The following is a 17,571-nucleotide window of genomic DNA, read 5'->3' as shown; positions in this document are numbered from 1 at the left end:
GCATCAGTTTTTAATAAAAATTGCTCTCTCATGTCTTTTGGCGGTCGGGTCAGGATGGTTCAGACCAAGTGAAGTGTCTGATCTCGCTTCGTTGAAAAGAATAATATCGGGGTTATCCGTGGGGATATTCACCGGTTTAAAGTTCCTTCCTAGTAGTGATATGCCAACTTTGCTGAATTCCTTAGCTCCCAACCCCATGATCTTCTGAATCCGTGTCTTCGTGGCCTCAATCTTCTCACCTTGAATAAGCAAGAATATGAAAGGTGACCCGTGTGTTGCCCTGTGAGGGTCGTCCTGATATTGGACTACCGGAATGAACTTTGTGTTGTCCAGGGTCAAGTTTCCGTCAGAATCACCGATCTTCCCCCAGTTGAACTCCTGCCACAAGCTTGTATACTCTGGAAACAAACCTATGACAAGCTCTTCATGACTGGCAAGCTCGATCACGGGGAAGTCTAACGAAATCGGCTTTTGGAATGTATGGTTATAGGAAGCCCAGATCATTAGATCCTGTTTGATGATTTCGTTAAACCCAACCCGTGGTTGAAGGCGGTCAACCACAGTCTGAACTGTCGAGTCATCAGGAACCAGGAACTCGTGTTTCTGTTCATGGTTTATACCTGATCCTATCCAAGAAAGTTTCACCAACTTCATAGTTTCCAGTTCTTCGAGAGTTATACTCAGGATTTCGTACTCAAAAGTAAACCTGCGATATGGAGGGAGATTTGCAAGCAAGTACTGGGATGATCTGAAGAGAGGAACGCGCTTGTCCTCTTCGTTGATATAGAAGAGACGGATGTAATTTGGGTCAACACCAAGAGCCTTGCCCAGTTTCTCCAACAACACAGGGAAAACAGTTTTGTGAGAAACCCAAAGATCTGTCTCCTTACCTGTCTTCTCATCTCCTGAGTTTCCATCCGTAGTATCTTCTTCAAGACCAGCAGGGGTCTCAGCGACGTAATTCTCTTCATCTTCCAGAGCCTTCTTGAGGGGTTTGAAGAAAAGGTGAACCCTCGTTCTAAAAAAGTCATAAAAAGCAATAGGCGATTTGTATTCAGCTCTCTCCAAAACACCGTCTGGGAGCTGAAGACTATTGAAACATATGATGTCCCCATTTCCTATCTCGCTCTTATCAAAAGAGTTGAACAAACTCATCGTCTCTATGGTAGAAGGTTCGACCTCTTCATAGTACTTAATGGGTGCTTCAAGCTCTTGGTTGAAAAGAAAGTTGATCAGCCTCGTCAACTTAGATACCTGTTGATCTGCCGAAATAATTGCATGCGTAAATCCAACCAAACGTTGATTAGCAACGTCAAAAAACTTCAAAAACACAATCAGATTGTTGCTTTCTGGGGAAACATCAACAAAGGGTGTTGGAGATGGTGCTCTAGTGGCTTCAACCAACTGATTGAAGTGAGATATCAGGTTCAGTGAGTCAACATGCTCTTTTTCATCTAAGGTCAACTTGCCCTCAGAGCGCAGCTTATAGGCACTCTCTGCAACTCTTCTCAATTCCTTATCAGGCTCTTCGACAAACAGTCTCATAGTATATGCCCTTGGATTCTTATCGTATTCTGCGAAAACAGTCTCTACAGAGCTGTTTCTTGCCTCCTCATAATCAATGGAAACAGGCACACACGGCCTGATTGTACGGTTATCACGATGAGACATGAACCACAAGCGAAACTGCTCCACACTTTTGCCTCCGAGTGCTTCCGAAATAGTATCTAAAACCTTGGAGAATTTCTCCTCTTTCAAAAACCTGAAGGCTATAGGATTGCTTTCAGGATCATGTGGATCCTCACCATACGCAGTAGAGTGGAGAGGTCCCAAATCAGAGCCTTGGAATTTCATGAACGTATCATTCGTGTAAACTCTGAAATTGACATAGAGGTGCATTTCCTCCATTTCACGTTTGCGACGAGCGTATGCCTCCAATTCCAAATCAATTTGGGTGCGTACATGCTTCGGAACGTCTTCATCCGTAACTTCATCCATGATTTCGTTCAGTTTGCTTTTGCGAAGGTACACAAGCATGTAAGCAGATGTATGTCTTCTTTGCTGATAATCGACATACTCCGACTTGGTCATGGTCCTAATCTCCGAGTCCAGTCGTCTGTTGGCTCCGAAATTTTGTTCAAAGACTTCGGATTTTACGCATTTCCAAACACGGTCATCGTCAAATCTGTACCATTCATCTTCCAAGGACGGTTTGATCAACGCATAGTAATGGCCAGTCGATATATCACCTGTGTGAACCAATACACCGTGCAATTCGTATTCCCAGTCTTCGTCCACTGTGCTTGAACTCTTGTCCAAATATGGTTTGAGATCAATCGAGTCGGGAAATTCATGGCGGTCATTGATTTTCATGAGGTTCAGTGTCTGGAAATCATATTCAAAGCGCTTTAACTGAAGATGCAAAACAGGAGGAAAACTTTCGAAAACAACACCCTTATTAGCATCTTGGAGCCCATAGCCAGTGGCTTCATATTTGTTATCACCATCAAGCACCTCTGGCTCAATATAGTTTGCGAACGACTGCTCCAAATTGCCCATTCCTTTTACGTTCAGTTGAATATCCCAGTAGTCTTCGACGCGGCTACTCTCAAAGTCCACGTTGATGCATCTGATGAAACTCTTCATCTTGCCCACAAAGATACCAGTAAGGCAGCCTTCAATCGCAGTTCCCTTCATCCTATTCTCCAAAATATCCATGAGAACCCTGTTCAGCTCTTGCACGTCGTGTTGGGTGAAAGCGTCGCTGCTGTCCCACCCAAACGACTTTGTAAGCTCGAGAGTATCAACTGGGTGATCAGAAGTCTGCAACTTGTAGAAAAGCCTCTGCAGAGCCAACTCCACAGTTTTATGCTTCTTTGTATAATCAGTTATACTCTCCTCCTTTGTAGGAATACTGAAAACCTTCTTTCTGAATAGCTTCGTGAAAAAGTACGACTGAAGCAAAGAGTTCAGGTAGCATGTGGCACCCTGATTATTCAAACCCACGAAGCCGGTCTCTTTTTTCGAGTCATAGTTCATGAAATTGTGCCACAAAACACCCGTGTGATCCTTCATGATCCGCACATAGACAGTAAAGTTGATAGCATCCTCGTATATAAAGCCAGTCTGCTTGCTCGTGCCGAACAGATTCTTCTTCTCTAGGAAATTTGTGAAACCCCAGTCGGTCTCCTGGCTGCTAAAACGGTGGTGGGAAACGCTGCTTCTGTGCACCGTTGGATCGTGGGGATTCCATGCATCAATGACGAATTGGGCACAAACGTGCCATTCTGAATCCTTTTCCGAAGACGTTCCATTGGCATTCAGAGGATGAGGCTCCAGGTATATTGCTGGATTGAGACTAGTCTGTGTTTTCTTGAATAGCAAAAGATTCCATTCAAAGTCTCCTACCTGAAATCTGGGACTGAGTGCCTTATCTTCAGGAAGTTTACTCCACTGCTTGATCTCCCAAGTGAAGTAACCCTCGATGTCAACCTGGTACTCCTCCGGCGGAGGAGGCATCAATTTAGCCTGCATCAGATCAAATTTGGAGGAATCTGCGGACTCCAAAGGAGCGCTTGCTGGTGAGGATGCAAGCGAACTCGAGGTGGAAGAACCGGACGAAATGTTCCCCGTCAGATCAATGACATCAGGGTCGGCCTCGGTGAATGGTTTATCCATCACCATCGTTGTGTCGTTTCGAGATATAAAGCTTCTGTGATGGTGTTAGTGGTATTTCTTGTTCATTATGGGATATCGTGTTAATTTGGTAGCATCAATGCCAATTTGCCGCAGACCAGGTTTCGCCCCTTGAGGGCCAGTATTGCTGTCATTGACAGTGTACCAAGAGTACTTTCGTGCACAACATTAACCTAATCAGGGCATACTATTGTGAAATCACATGCCACCATCAAACAACACTAAATCCAAAAAAAAATATAAGCTTTCACTCACGCAGATGTCAACTATGGCGAAGCAAGAGACGCCAGAGAGGGTAGGGTCAAACAAGATTCAAGTATCCCGATTTGTATGCACCAAATTGAATATTAAGATCGCTGCTACAACAGATCAAAACCACTCTGTGAATGTGAATATGTCAGAGTTAAAACCAAAGATCTCTGCTGCGATCACTGTTTGACTAATAGATTCCCCACCAAGACGTGCGAATGGGATCTTGCGAAGGCGGGACGCGAGTCCGGAGTGGACGTGCACGACCTGACAGGCAGAATCACGTGATCTGATTTAAGGCTTGAAGTCTACATAATCGGGTTTCCTTTCCAATATTCATGTTATACACCCGCTGGTAGTCTTATTTTGCTTCGTGCTGAAGCTTAGACATCGCCAGATGCAGCGCCCGCTCTGCTTCGTGAGGAGTCCTGTTCGGGTGGGCACCTCCGTCTGGGGTGGCATCACCTGGTGTCTTAGCCTGCGGAGTACAGATCTCTTCACCTGGCATAGGATGGAAGTAATTGTTCATGTAGTCTTCGTTCTCGTCCAGCTCTAGCGATGACTCATCATAGTCGTCGTAATCATCCGGCACGTCCTGTGCCAGACTGTTTGTTGGGTCAAGATGATCTTCCGCATCATCTTCGTCGTTGTAATCGATCTCGTAAACACTTTCATCCTCATCGTCTTCCGCTTCATAATAATCTTTATCCTCTCCTTCTTCTGTCACGTCCTCGCGCACGTCTTCGGTGCCTTGTTGGGGCTTCAATGAATCAGTCGAATCTAGCTCGAACACCGCTCGACTCCTCCGTTTGGCCACTTCCGTGTTCTTGTGCAATTGCTCATATTTGTTGTAACTCTTCTTATTTTTGTCACTCAGAAGATGCACAAACGATTTCTGCTCCTCTCTGCTGTTCCAGTTCAAAACACGCGAGACACTGTCAAAGTACTCCGTCTTGCTAGACCTCACTGTAGGGAATGGGAACGGGGAAGCAGCAATTGTGACGTAGTAGCCCTTCAAAAGTTCTACACGCGACCGGCCATCAAAAGAGGCCCAAGCAGTGGACCGAGATCTAAGCGGAACCTTCACCTTCAGCACCATCGAATCGGGTAGCAAGATCGGTCTAAACGATAAAGTATGAGGGCAAATAGGAGTCACACTAATAGCGCTGACACTGGGATGAACTAAAGATCCTCCTGCACTCAAAGAGTAAGCTGTTGAACCAGTAGGAGTGGCAATGATAAGTCCATCCGCCTGGGCCACCGTCAGGAGACTGTTATCACCATACAATTCCAGCATTGAGACCCATGGCGAAGGTCCACGGTCAACAGTAAGTTCGTTAAGCACTTGCTGCTCACACAAAAGTTTCCCATTTGCCGCATGAACCCGGCACGTAAACCGCATTCTTAGATTGGTGCGGACGCCCTTCACCACAGCGTTGTGCAAAAGCTTGCGAAAGTCCTCGAACTTGAAGTTGGTTAGAAATCCCAGAGATCCAAGGGAAAATGACATCACCGGTGGAACAACCCGTTGAAACAGAGTAGATGCGTAAAGAACGGTACCATCTCCTCCGAGAGTCAAGACCAGATCAAACAATTCTGGGTTGGCCCTGATCAAAGCCTTATCCCAGTACTTGAGTCTGTCCTTGGAGTTCGGTATCTCCTTGACAATTCCCTCGGCATGAAACCTTTTCGAAGTCTCCAGATGGTAATCCACGTAAACGTCCAGCTTGAAGTTATTCTCAGAAAATCGTAGCAACCATTCGGTCAACTCTCTTGTCAGATAAACCAGCGAATTGTCTCTGGCTTTGGTCACAATCATCACTGACCGCAGCTGGATCTTGATGGTAGCTTTATCCAGATTTCTTGCCAGTATTCTGACCCCATTGGCGGTCTTAGCCAGTTGGGCATGCGACTTCACGGCCTTGAGATCGTTCTTCGACAGATTCAGAAGGTCCTGGCTGGCGTTCCGCTTGGTTTTTCTTGGTGGAGACACCTGATTGGTCAGTCCTAGCTGCTGGAACTTCTTCAACATGGGACTCAATGCGGTTGAAGCCGGGATATCCTCAGCTTGCTTCTCATCAGTGAGGGCGCAGCGTGGGTTATCATCACAGTAGAGAGACCCGTGCAGAACCGGCTGTTTCGGAAAGAATGAGTCTGAGCGCTGCATTTCTTCACCAGCCTCTCCTTCTATTGGCGAAGGGGTTGACGAGGAAGTGGTGCTAGTAACCTCTGCGGGCTCCGGTGTGTTCATGTCGTCGTTTGGTATGATTTGCTGGTTCGACATTCTGTTAAGCGCAAATTGGCCTGAAATTCAGATCACCAGATTCACCGTGCAAATTTGGATCTCTTGGACTGATTAAAGACGATTCAAAAAAGCAAGTGGTGCTGAAAATAGGAGAAATAATGCAACAAGACATATTTTCTCTCTCTCAACTGAGCACTTATCACGTTGCGAATTTTTGGTCTCCCCACGTTATCTCCAGTCTCCGGTATCTCCACCTTAAATCCAGAATTTGGGTGGAGGGAGGAATTGGGTCAATTATAATAGAAGTGGGCTTATAATTTATAATCTGGAATATTCTGTCATGATTATTACGATAAAGTTTATTGTTGGGGAAATAATGCTTAGCTAGCAGTGACTTGAGTGGAAACTGGAGTTGATACAGAAGTAAAGCCTTGGAAGGGAATTGAGCAGAATTGAGTAAAGTTTCAGATTTTCGAGAAATGGAATTTTTCTTTTGAAAAAATATATCAACTTTCTGCTAGAGATAACATCTGAGATAATATCTGAGATAAAATTGTGAGATATAGGCCTTTTGTCATTCAAAAAGAGCCTCATTATTCGTCCAGCTAGGCACATCTTAGGAGAGATATAGAGATAGAAAGAGCGAGCGAGATTACTAAGAGCCTCATTGGGACTCGCTTTTTCCAGATGCGTCTGTTCAATGGGTGATTTTACACGATTTATTCACTACAACTGGAATCATTTTCGTAGTTAAAACAAATCTAATTATAACTGGCCACAAACAAAGATATATATATGGCAGTGCAAAAGCCAACTATGACCATCTCTTTACACATCCTTAGAGACCTTGCACTTCCAGCCAGAAGCAGTACCAGGCTCAAGCAGAGGCAAAGAAGCTCCCAAACACCAACCCAGCTCATTGTCACTGATCTTGTCTGCAGTCTTTAGCTCACGCTTGAGTGGGATATCGTATCCGGTGTGCAACAGAGAAGTCATAAAAGAGAGATCCAAACACCATTGGGGCTCCTTCTCGAGATGCTCGATTCCGTTCTTGTCAAAGAGATAACTTTCCCAATGCTTAGAGCCAGAACAGATGACTTTGGTCATCTCCTTCATCTCCTCGAGAGAGAACGAAGATGGCATTCCAAGTGGGTGTAATCTGTCATAGAAGTACGAGAAGATGTACATCTCGCTCTCCTCTGGGAACTGGTGTCTCAACGAAGGCTGGTAGATACCGTTGAAAGAACACGGTTTTGACTCACATTCCAGATCCTTGTTGAGGATCGACTCGGCTAGGAACTTGCACTGCGTGGCAACGGAGGAAACGATGCCTTCATCTGCGCCCTCGGAAGCAGACTTGAAGTTGACCACGTACTTGGTGTTATCGTCAAGTTCAACCTCGATGTTTTCGGCAACAACCCCAGGTGGAATACATGGGTGCGAGATTTCCACCTCCGCCTTGGCCGACTTATCCACAGCAGGCTTCAGATTTGCGTGCTCTTCTGTTTGCAATGCAGTAGAAAGCACCATAGAATTGATCTTTCTTCTTCCCTGCATGAGACCGTATCCCAGATGCGAGAACTGATAGAGAGTGAAATCACGACCGCCAAACGACAGACTGTACTTGTGTTCACCTTCAATCATCTCCTCACCCTTGGAAGGCTCAAAAACGATCTGGGTGGATCCTCCACCGAGATCAAACACTGCGGTAGTAGGAGTTTTCTTGGCAGAACCAATGTTACCCAAGAGGTAGTTGGTGGTGACCCACGCATAAACACCCTCGTCACTTCCATCCATGATGGAAACTCCGTCTCCATCAACCACAGGGAATGGGAAGTCTTCTTCAAGATGACGCCTGACCTCCTTTAAGATGGCATCTGACTTATCCTCTCCCAGCAGTCTGAGACCAGCAGTGGCTTTGACTGCAACTGGGGTACACGACTGCTTGTCTTTTGGTACAGTCTTGAGAGCAATAGCAAGCAAGGGGTCCAGAGACTGCGCAGCTCCAACGGTGTCGGTATCAAAGGAAGAAAGGCCCGGCTTAAGCATATCAAAGGCCTCGTTCAGCAGCTTGGGAGGAGAGACACATGTGTCAAAGGTGTACACGTGAACTCTGGAACCCGTGGAACCAGCGTCAATCATAACAACATACTTTTCACCGCAATCCTCAGACTTTCCCGACCCAGAAGCAGGCTTCTTCTCCGCCAAAGGAGAGTCGTCCAGCGAATCATCATCGGCAGCGGCAGCAGCAGCGGCAGCAACCGTGGCAGGTGGGGTCTTTCCAACGTCATTTTCAGGTGCATGATCTCTGTTGGCCTCAATTCCGCCAGCTTTGGGCTGTTCCGCAGCAACAGGAGCAGCAACAGGAGCAGCAGCTGCAGCTGGTTTAGAGACATCTTTACTTCCAGGAGACACCTTGACAACATCCAGCTCCTTGGCCTCTTTCAGTGCATCACCAGCTTTGGGTTCTTCAGGGGCATCGTCCGCAGTCCATGGGGTCGCCACAGTGCCGATGCTGGAACCAATTATGTCGTTCACACTCTGCTTGACATCGTCTATGATTTGGGGCTTTGCAAAATTGGTTGCGCCGCCGACGGGAGCTGAAACCAGCGTGATAATCACCACCACTAGCACGGTCAGTACGAACACAAGTTTATAGTGTCTGTTTGAGATGAGAAGTGCCATAATGATACCTAGTTTCACTAAAGACTGTACGACACAGGTCAAATGAGCGTCTATGCTTAATATAGCCCCTGGGTATCAAGTGGAGAGCGTTTGCTTGTAAATTCGACAAACGGTATGAGCCCTACTCAACTGACTCAGCCTCTAGCTTGACTCCTGATGAAAATTGTCAAAAAAAAAAACTCGCTAGACAAGAAGAACTGTTGAAAGACTGAAGGAACAGAACACAGCTAGTCAAACGTGGACCCTAGGCACGTTTCTTGGGATCGACGCGAATTCCTTTTTTTGGGGCGTGCACCAAAAAATGAGCGGGGCACGCAGATACAGATTCCTTGGTTCAGCACGCCCCACCAACTCAAAACATAAACAATCATCAACCTTACCATTCCGGCAAAACCATCTCTGCACCCACACTCTGTTCTGCTGCTGTTTATGTCGAAATGGTAATAGACGACAAGGAGAACCAGGGGTTGGCCACAATATATCTTGACCGGTCGGCGTGCTCCACGCCATTGAGGCCCAAGGACGAGAACGTGTCAGAACCACAAACACCGTTGAGCCGTAAACCAGTCTCTTCTGGAAGCAGTCGGCACCAACAATTGCAACAAGCTCAAGTGGTGAAGAAGAAGTCCATTTCGGGATTTGCAGTAACAACACCAGAGAGACGTAAACGGAGCGGGTCTGTATCCGTTTCGCCAAACAGGTTAGAAAGGCAGTGTGCTGATCTTATACTTGAAAATGCAAGACTGACACGCGAAAAGGAGAAGATTGAGCTGGAATTGCTGGCAAATGAAAAAGAGGCACTGTTAAAGCAACAGAGGATTAACGAATTGATCAAGGAGAACAAGACATTGGTGAACGACCTCGTCTCGGAGCGCGAATTCAACGAGAAGGAATTCGTGAATTGGCATGCTTCCAAGCAGACTTATGAGAGGAAAATACAGCGGCTCACAAGTTTGGTGCATAGCAATGAGGAAAGGGTGAAAGATAAGGAAGAAGTGGTCGATTCAGCGCAACCTCACCGTCGTTCCTATGAACATCATTCGCAGTTTATAGAAGGGGAGCAGCAAAGCACCGAGAGGTTGAGCAAACGAATCAAGGGCCTAGAGCGCGAGATCGAACTCGAAAAGAGCTCCAAGATGTTGATCATTGATGAGTTTGAGATGTTCAAGCTGCAGCTCCAAGATTTCGAGGAGAAATACAATTCCCTAAAGGAAGACTATGACAAGCTGGCCAAAGAGGAAGAAGGTTCGCAATCACACCACGGATGGGATGAGTCTGATGATGAGGCTCATAGCCCGCATGATTTCCGTCAGTATCAGTCGGACTCCCAGAACTTCACATCTCTCGCAGAGGAGCTCAACTCGCTGCCCTCCGCAGACTCGACGATACCCAGGTCAACTTCTGCTTCGTCTAAAAACTCCACATCAAACAGACTATCCAGCTTTGGACAAATGCTCCATGGAATAGAGCTACAAAATCAAGCACACATTCACAAACAGGAGCTGATGAAGATCACATTCGAACTGAAATCTCTACAGCTTCAAAACGAAAAATTGCACAGTTATATCGGGTTCCTGCTGCAGTCACACCCACAGAACGGCGAAGTGTTCAAGGAAAATATTGAGTATTCGGATGCCATAAACATAGCTAGTGCGCGCAAAACGCTCAAGAAAGTCATTCGATGCGCAAGTGCGTTGCCCGTCCGGCCGCTGAATTTTGATGCGACTCCGCTGCAACATCGCAAATCTGATGCTGCTATAATACTAGAAAGGTTCAGACAGGATACCGCCAGCGATGGCTCGTCTTTTGGAGGAGACGAGGCCGACGAGTGGGAAGGAACACCGGCTTCTTCTCCTATGAAGTTCAATATCTCTCTAGAGTCTCTCGAGGAGATTCTCGAAGAGGATCCGCAACTGCACTACGAACTCCCACAGTCATGGTTATCAAGCGAAAACTCGGTGATCATCCACGAGTCTTCACGTACGATCAAGAGATACGAACTTAATCCAAGGGAGCTTTTGAGAGGGTTGATCACATTTGGAATGAAAAGCAGGACGAAGTACAAGGAATTGGACTTGGATGTGGATTAGGCCACTCGAAAGATCGAGTTTATCCTGGATGGTCAGAAGCTGAGGATCAGATGGAAGACTGCATGTCTGTGTCTCAAACTGTCCGCTTCAGTTTCTGCAGGAAACCCCCCAAATGTACCAGTTAGACAATCATTCACATACGCACCGGCACATTCATATATTAACATCTATACATGATTTAATTGCAAGATATTATACTATCGATTCACCCATGCAAGATATCGTCGATGATCTTGGCAGCAGCAAGAGCATGTTCATCATGGAGTCTTCTACCAACGACTTGCAACGCAATTGGACCGTTGGTGAAAAGAGCAGGGTCTTTGTCGTATTTCTGCTTCTGCTCAGCGTCCCATTTGCTCCATGGTTCACGATCCTCGACCAGGTCGATCGCAGGATCCTGCCTGAGACCGGTTGGAATGATCACACATGGCTGGTCTAAGAGGTTCCACAAAGACGTATAGTTCCAGTAATGAATGTTCTCCTGCTCGGCAGCGACACCAACATATGTTGGTGCAAGGATATAGTCGACTCCCAATTCATTCATCTGGTCGAACGTCTCCAGGTAGATTTTATCCTTGGTTGCATTCAAGTCCCAGAGCTTTGCAGCCGAATAGTCTCCCAAGTGGTTCATGCTGAACGCGTAAGCTGTCAAAGGATGAATTGGCTCACCAGAAATAGCCAATAAATCTTTGCATGCTTTGCAGCCATCTCCATAGTACATTGGACCCACAGTCTCGAAGGCCTTACCAGGCATGACTGGCTTCCAATCCACCAACTCAACACCAGCTGCTTTGAGCTTCTCTGCTGCAAACTTGAGACCTCTTTGAATTGGAGGATGAGGCTTGACCTCGCCGTCATCCCACATTATAGCCACTTTCAATTTGGAAGGGTCCAGAGTAACGTCTTCCCATTTGCGTGGGATCAGACTTGGGTCCAGTTTCCAGGGTTCTGCTTCAGCGTATGCTTTCATGAAGAGGGTCATATCGTCCAAATAAGAGCAAATTGGACCCATTGCACAGGGAATACTCTCCTGACCTTCTCCAGCAGCCACACATCCCATCATGGAAATTATCTTGCTGGAGGGCTTGAATCCATACACACCATTGAAGGCAGCTGGAAACCTGATGGAACCACCGATATCGGTACCCATTCCCATTGGAGAGCCCTTGAAGGCTACCAACGAGCCTTCACCACCAGAAGAACCTCCGGAACTCAATTTGATGTTATTGGCGTTTACAGTTTTGCCGGTGATGTAATTGGTGGTGTTTGGGTGCATCAGACTCTGCGGCTCGTTGGTACGCACATAGAATACCGCACCTTGTTTGTAAAGCACTTTCAATGTGACGGCATCGTCAGGAGTCACGTTCTCAATCAACGAGACAAATCCAGCATGACAAACCTTATCTTTGAAGCCGATATGTTCTTTAATAGAGACTGGTAGTCCGTGCAATGGACCAACCGTTTTGCCGGTTTTAGCATAGTATTCGTCCAGTTCCTTTGCTCTGGCGTAACCGTCTTCCAATATGAACCCGGTGGCAACATTCAACAACTCATGCGCAATAGTAGCACGTTTGACGAAAGCATCCAGAACAGCAGTTGCCGTTAATTCGCCCTTGGCCATTTTCGCACACAGTTCAACTGCGGATGTTTCAGTGATAGTAAGCTCAGACTCGGTAAGCAGTCCACTGGACTTTGCAATTGGCACCATATCAATCTCATCAGCGGCTGGGAACTTGTCCTTGGGTAAGCGGTACTCCTGCTTCATGGAATTTTCCAGTTCCTGATTGTACTTGGCGATCTTGGGCTTCCAAGACTCAAAGAGCACTGGATCTGCAGGTGCTTCTGACATTGTTTGATTTTGGTGATTATTTGGAAACTGAATGCTAGTAACACTTCAGTCTTGATCTTGATGATTTTCATACCAAATCTAGGTGCGGGATGTGTTATTTAAATCATCTGGCGCGTAAGGATTACGAATTGGGTTCCCGATAAAGAGATTACCACTTTGAGACTTAGGCGACTTAGGCGCCATCTGTGACCAGATAAGTAACTCTAGGCGGAAAAAACCGGAGAATCGTCCATATCAAGCATAAACAGACACAGTACATTCTCAACGAGTGATCAGTGACTAAAGGTTGATTCTTATCAGATATCTATTCATTTTAGGCGCAAAGCTGCTTCTTGCCAAATCCTTATCTGCAGATCAGGAAGTGTGATGCTCAAAGAGTAGCCGCAGTAATGGTTCCTGAAATTCAGAACTCAAAAGCTTTGCGCCGCGATTGACGATGATGTAGTGGGGTAAATAACTGGAGGTCAAATATGACATAAAAACCTGAAGAAAAAGTGCTCTGAGATATTTCAATGTATTTTTCTGGGCTGTTTAAGCCTGAAATGGTGTGGCTGTTTGTGGTGAGAATGCCTCTGGAACACCTTCGGGGACACGCGAAACCTGTGCAATCTTTGGTCAAGAGACCGATTTGATGCAACAGTTCTCGCTTTTCAGAAATCTCTCCGGATCGATCAGTCACATTCGCGTCACCGCGTTCGCTCAACCATTAAGAACCTAGGATTCAATTTAGATCGGGTTACGTGCACCGACAAATGTGAGATATCCACTAACGTGGAAGCTCCAAAAAAGTGGAACCACCTTGGATCAGGCTACATGCATGCCACTTTTCGCCGATATATAGAAGCATGAACCCGTCACTTTTATTTGTAGCATTGTAAACATGTCAAGATATCCTCGTTAACAAGCCAGTATACACTTGACTTGGGTATAGAATCTTCGAAATGGCGTTGCATAATTACATCTACTACAAACATGCGGACTCCATGGCTAACGTTATAGCTCGTCCCTCGGACCCAAGACCCAGCATTACACCTCAAAGGTCTTCGGGTCCACCGTCAAGATATGCTGATTCTACTAGAAAACCCCCAGTGAGCGGGTCATCACTAGCAGGTTCGAAAAAGCCACAGGACGATGAAACTGAAAGAATACGATCGGCAAATTAATAACGCTGACGAGGACATTTCATACCACTCGCACAGCTATAGAGCTTTATCAATCATACCAGGCACCATGCACGCTTTTACGACTCACGATTCCACAAGGCACTAGTCAGCTCATCTTGCAAATACTAGCAACCACCAACAAATAGCTCTCAAATTTTGGATAACGACTTTTTCGCTAATAATATCTAGTTTCACCTTACTTGAAGATGCATTAATTTTAGCCAGTTCTGGGCCTGCCAGCCTCTAGCTTTCCACCTTATAACAATTTACAAAACTACAACAGAATTTGCGTTTTTTTTAATGTCTGCATCCACTGACACCCATCTCTCATTTCGTAGATCCAGACGGGTTCTTAAAAGATACAATAGTTTCGATCTTACCATCAAGTATCGCGATTGGTTAATCACTGGCGAGACGACCCATGTGAACCCTTTCCGCTCAAAGCTGATTAAAGCCAGAGCGAAGTGACTGCCGACCAACTCAAAACGAGTTGGTCAACGAATCGAGTTCGAGTCACCCATGATCACAACGCACTGTCTGAATGATGGTTTGGTACGATTTTTGAAAAGAAGAGTTAGGAAGGGAAAAAACTTCGGCTGAAAAAAGAGTGAGTGAAGTCCTGGAGATGTTACCCTGCCTAAACCAAACATAAACAATGCGGCTCACACTCAAGCCGTGATTAGTTGATTGGTATCCTAAAGCTGTTTCCAAAATTATCTCTTATTTATAGCATTAAAAATATTGTCCCTGATTAGTTAGCCATACAGCGAGCGCATGCCGGTTTTAGCAAATTTAGTGATCTTGAATCCATCGCTCTCGAGCTTCCCAGTGAGATCACAGAGCAAGTTTCTTAGACCCGACCAATCGAATTGGCTCATTGTAGCCACTATCTCTCCATTCTTAGCACCAGTCCTGATTAGCTTCTCAAATTGAAGCCTATTTGGCCCAATACTTGGAAATTGTATTCCGCTGGCACGGATCTGCGTTTCGTCAACGCGACATTCTATGGCAGAGACTTTGTCATACGTTAGAAACACACCAACCTCAAAAGAGTCAGTCAGGTCTGGCAACACACATGCACATTGGTTTTTTAGCAAATTGCAATTGATACATTTCACATAGAAACGGATTTTCGACAGCGTGAATATGACAAAGATTGAAGCAAACATATATGTTTGCGAAGAGGTGTCGTCTTTTAGAGCCGCAGCACTCTTTGATTTCTTCTGAAGAATTTTCTTTCTCAGGTCTTTGAATATCTCCCTATCAATATCAATACTCCTTTTGATATCACCTGGTCCTAGGTTATAGACCTCGTCACCAGAGCTTGTGTCATCATCTTGAGATACAGCAACGGCCGGAGTTGGGATAGCGACTAGAGAATGTAAAGTGACCGGAGATTTTTTTTGAGTAGAGGTAACCACAACGGCTTCCATTGTGGGGCCTTCCCTTTGTGTGGAAGTTATGATATCTCCAGAAGAGAGGTCATGAGAGGACTTGTCAGATTTCTTACCCGAATGGTCGTCTGACTGTGTCAAAGTGACAATATTAAGAGCCAATGGGGTCAACTTGTGAACAGAGCTCTGAGACTCTGAACTGCCAATTTCGTGGTCATTTCTCTGGCCGCGAACATGCATAGATGTTGGCGTTTCTTTCACTTGTATGCGAACAGATTGTGGCTCCGTAAACTCGTGTTTGAACTCATCTCCGTCGAGTTTATCACTCTGGATCTCAGCTATGATTTGCAAATCATCGTTGTTTTCCAAGGAATCGTGCGCTGGCCTGTTACTGGTGTCAGTGGTGACCTCATATGAAGATGAGTTGACCTGGTCTTCCGGAATGGCCCTGATATCTTGTTGTCTAGTAAGTCGAAGCCTTTGGTCGTCTTCGCCGGAAAATTCATGGTCCAGCATGGTTGCATTCACTTGCAAATGCGGTGAATCTTCTTTGTCATCGTCATCCAACTCATTGGCTGTGAAAAAAGCATCGGATTCCTCACCGGCCTCTTTGGATGGGTTCAATTCAAAATGATCTTCCAAGATTGGAATTTCCACAGGCAACAATTCAGATTCATTCTCAGGCAATACCTCCTTGCTGGGAAGCAACCCTTCTGAGCGAGCAAGAATATCTACTGAGTCATCTGGCTCTTTCAGTTCCCAAACGGTCCCTTCTTCGCTAACGGAGGAGACCTCTGCATCAAATTCGCGAGAAAAAAGTTCTGAGCCAGTGTTGGGCCGCATGCCAACTTTACTTGATCTAGAAACGGGCTGGTCTCTATCATCGTCTTGTTCCTGCTGCTCCTCTTCGTCCTCATCAGTTTCATCATCATCATCATCATCAATTTTAGCCATTTTGCTCCAATAATCCGGAACTTTCACCTCCGTCACATCCTCATCATCAATCTCGTCCTCAGAGACAGACTCCTGGGACTTTTCCAGTGGATCCAGCTCAGATTCGCTTTCTTGATATTGTTCCAACTGAGAGTCCGAAGCTCGTATAATCTCCTCCAGTTTGGGATGGTAGTTAAAGACTCGATATTCCTCGCTATCAAGAGATACTGGCACATAAATGCTAGCTGTCTGTTGAAAACGATGAAGCTGAAGGCCATCATAGCTCAATGAATCTGCGAGCTTTAAAATCTTGATCAGCTTAGGCTCGGATGCCGCTATATGCTCGTACTTCCTCTTTGTGTTCGTCGGAAGCCGTATCGTTGGCGGCATCGCTCAAGTCTAATCAAAAAGTATTAATCTCAGGAAGAGTTTTTGAAAATTCCCTATAAATGTTTCCAAATGCCTTGTTCCACTTACAACTACTCCAACCTTGCTGCACTCCCAAGTCGCGTCTTTAATAATCGTGATGGTCGTGTGCGGCGGGAGAACCATAAAAGTCGTTCTTGAATCAATGCGGCAAGTGTCACGTGATATTATACATCATAGCCGAACATTGCCGCTAGGGTCCAGAGGTGGTCCAGAGGTGGCCAGAAGAGCAGCTGAACCCACTGGCGTAGATCTGACAGGCATATGGAAACACGGCGTTGTCCGTAATGAAAGGATTCCCCCACCAAGTGTCCAACCCCACTGCAGATTACGGCACCTGCTACACCCTCATATACGAGCACGCCATTCATGCTGTAGTGTGAGTAACGGGGTGTCGAAAACACAAAGGGTGCGGCGCAGCCATTTCCCTCCTCATCTCTACAAAGGTGGAGACAACTCCAAAAACAAAGGTCAGCAGGGATCATTGCTTTTTCTCCGCCCATGCAGCCTCATATTCAGAAAAGCTGCACGAAGTACGCAACGAAGTGGAGGGTCAAAAAGAACTCTTCTAAAAACGGAAGGCGCTCAAAGTCAAAGTGAGCAGGATCATAGCCGCCCAAAGTGGAAGGGACCCGGCACACCGATGCCGGCGGCGCGGCGAGGCCGTCAGGGTACCACATTACTGCAATTGTGTCTGGAAATCACTTCAACGAGACAAATGTACGCGATAGACGGGGCTGTTATCTTTTGTAATTTAAACGTGAACGGCAAACCTGCTTCTTATCTTTCTTCTCTATCTTCACTAGCATGTTTCCGCCGTAGTGTACAATTGTAAGGGTCT

At 46.0% G+C, this 17,571-nt stretch overlaps 7 protein-coding genes across 7 annotated transcripts; 2 read left to right on the top strand and 5 right to left on the bottom strand.

The window, feature by feature from the left end:
* Nucleotides 1–3: 3 nt before the first annotated feature.
* KUCA_T00004578001 (uncharacterized protein) lies at nucleotides 4–3,684 on the bottom strand (the record flags this gene model as incomplete). The annotated part of the gene is made up of 1 exon (XM_022601326.1): nucleotides 4–3,684. One exon carries the CDS (start codon nucleotides 3,682–3,684, stop codon nucleotides 4–6), a length of 3,681 nt encoding a protein of 1,226 aa, XP_022460584.1.
* A 622-nt stretch (nucleotides 3,685–4,306) lies between these two features.
* Nucleotides 4,307–6,229, bottom strand: KUCA_T00004577001 (uncharacterized protein; the record flags this gene model as incomplete). Its single annotated transcript, XM_022601325.1, has 1 exon — nucleotides 4,307–6,229. One exon carries the CDS (start codon nucleotides 6,227–6,229, stop codon nucleotides 4,307–4,309), a length of 1,923 nt encoding a protein of 640 aa, XP_022460583.1.
* A 789-nt stretch (nucleotides 6,230–7,018) lies between these two features.
* On the bottom strand, nucleotides 7,019–8,875 carry KUCA_T00004576001 (uncharacterized protein; the record flags this gene model as incomplete). The annotated part of the gene is made up of 1 exon (XM_022601324.1): nucleotides 7,019–8,875. One exon carries the CDS (start codon nucleotides 8,873–8,875, stop codon nucleotides 7,019–7,021), a length of 1,857 nt encoding a protein of 618 aa, XP_022460582.1.
* Nucleotides 8,876–9,312: 437 nt separating this feature from the next.
* KUCA_T00004575001 (uncharacterized protein) lies at nucleotides 9,313–10,965 on the top strand (the record flags this gene model as incomplete). The annotated part of the gene is made up of 1 exon (XM_022601323.1): nucleotides 9,313–10,965. One exon carries the CDS (start codon nucleotides 9,313–9,315, stop codon nucleotides 10,963–10,965), a length of 1,653 nt encoding a protein of 550 aa, XP_022460581.1.
* Nucleotides 10,966–11,170: 205 nt separating this feature from the next.
* KUCA_T00004574001 (uncharacterized protein) lies at nucleotides 11,171–12,814 on the bottom strand (the record flags this gene model as incomplete). Its single annotated transcript, XM_022601322.1, has 1 exon — nucleotides 11,171–12,814. One exon carries the CDS (start codon nucleotides 12,812–12,814, stop codon nucleotides 11,171–11,173), a length of 1,644 nt encoding a protein of 547 aa, XP_022460580.1.
* Nucleotides 12,815–13,755: 941 nt separating this feature from the next.
* Nucleotides 13,756–13,977, top strand: KUCA_T00004573001 (uncharacterized protein; the record flags this gene model as incomplete). The annotated part of the gene is made up of 1 exon (XM_022601321.1): nucleotides 13,756–13,977. One exon carries the CDS (start codon nucleotides 13,756–13,758, stop codon nucleotides 13,975–13,977), a length of 222 nt encoding a protein of 73 aa, XP_022460579.1.
* Nucleotides 13,978–14,732: 755 nt separating this feature from the next.
* Nucleotides 14,733–16,694, bottom strand: KUCA_T00004572001 (uncharacterized protein; the record flags this gene model as incomplete). Its single annotated transcript, XM_022601320.1, has 1 exon — nucleotides 14,733–16,694. One exon carries the CDS (start codon nucleotides 16,692–16,694, stop codon nucleotides 14,733–14,735), a length of 1,962 nt encoding a protein of 653 aa, XP_022460578.1.
* Between the last annotated feature and the right edge of the window lie 877 nt (nucleotides 16,695–17,571).

Source organism: Kuraishia capsulata, genomic scaffold (genome assembly GCF_000576695.1).
Source record: "Kuraishia capsulata CBS 1993 genomic scaffold, Kuraishia_capsulata_scaffold_5, whole genome shotgun sequence".
In the NCBI taxonomy this organism is placed as follows: Eukaryota; Fungi; Ascomycota; class Pichiomycetes; order Pichiales; family Pichiaceae; genus Kuraishia; species Kuraishia capsulata.
Note: the sequence above shows the minus strand (reverse complement) of the source record. Positions and strands in the feature narration are given on the sequence as shown.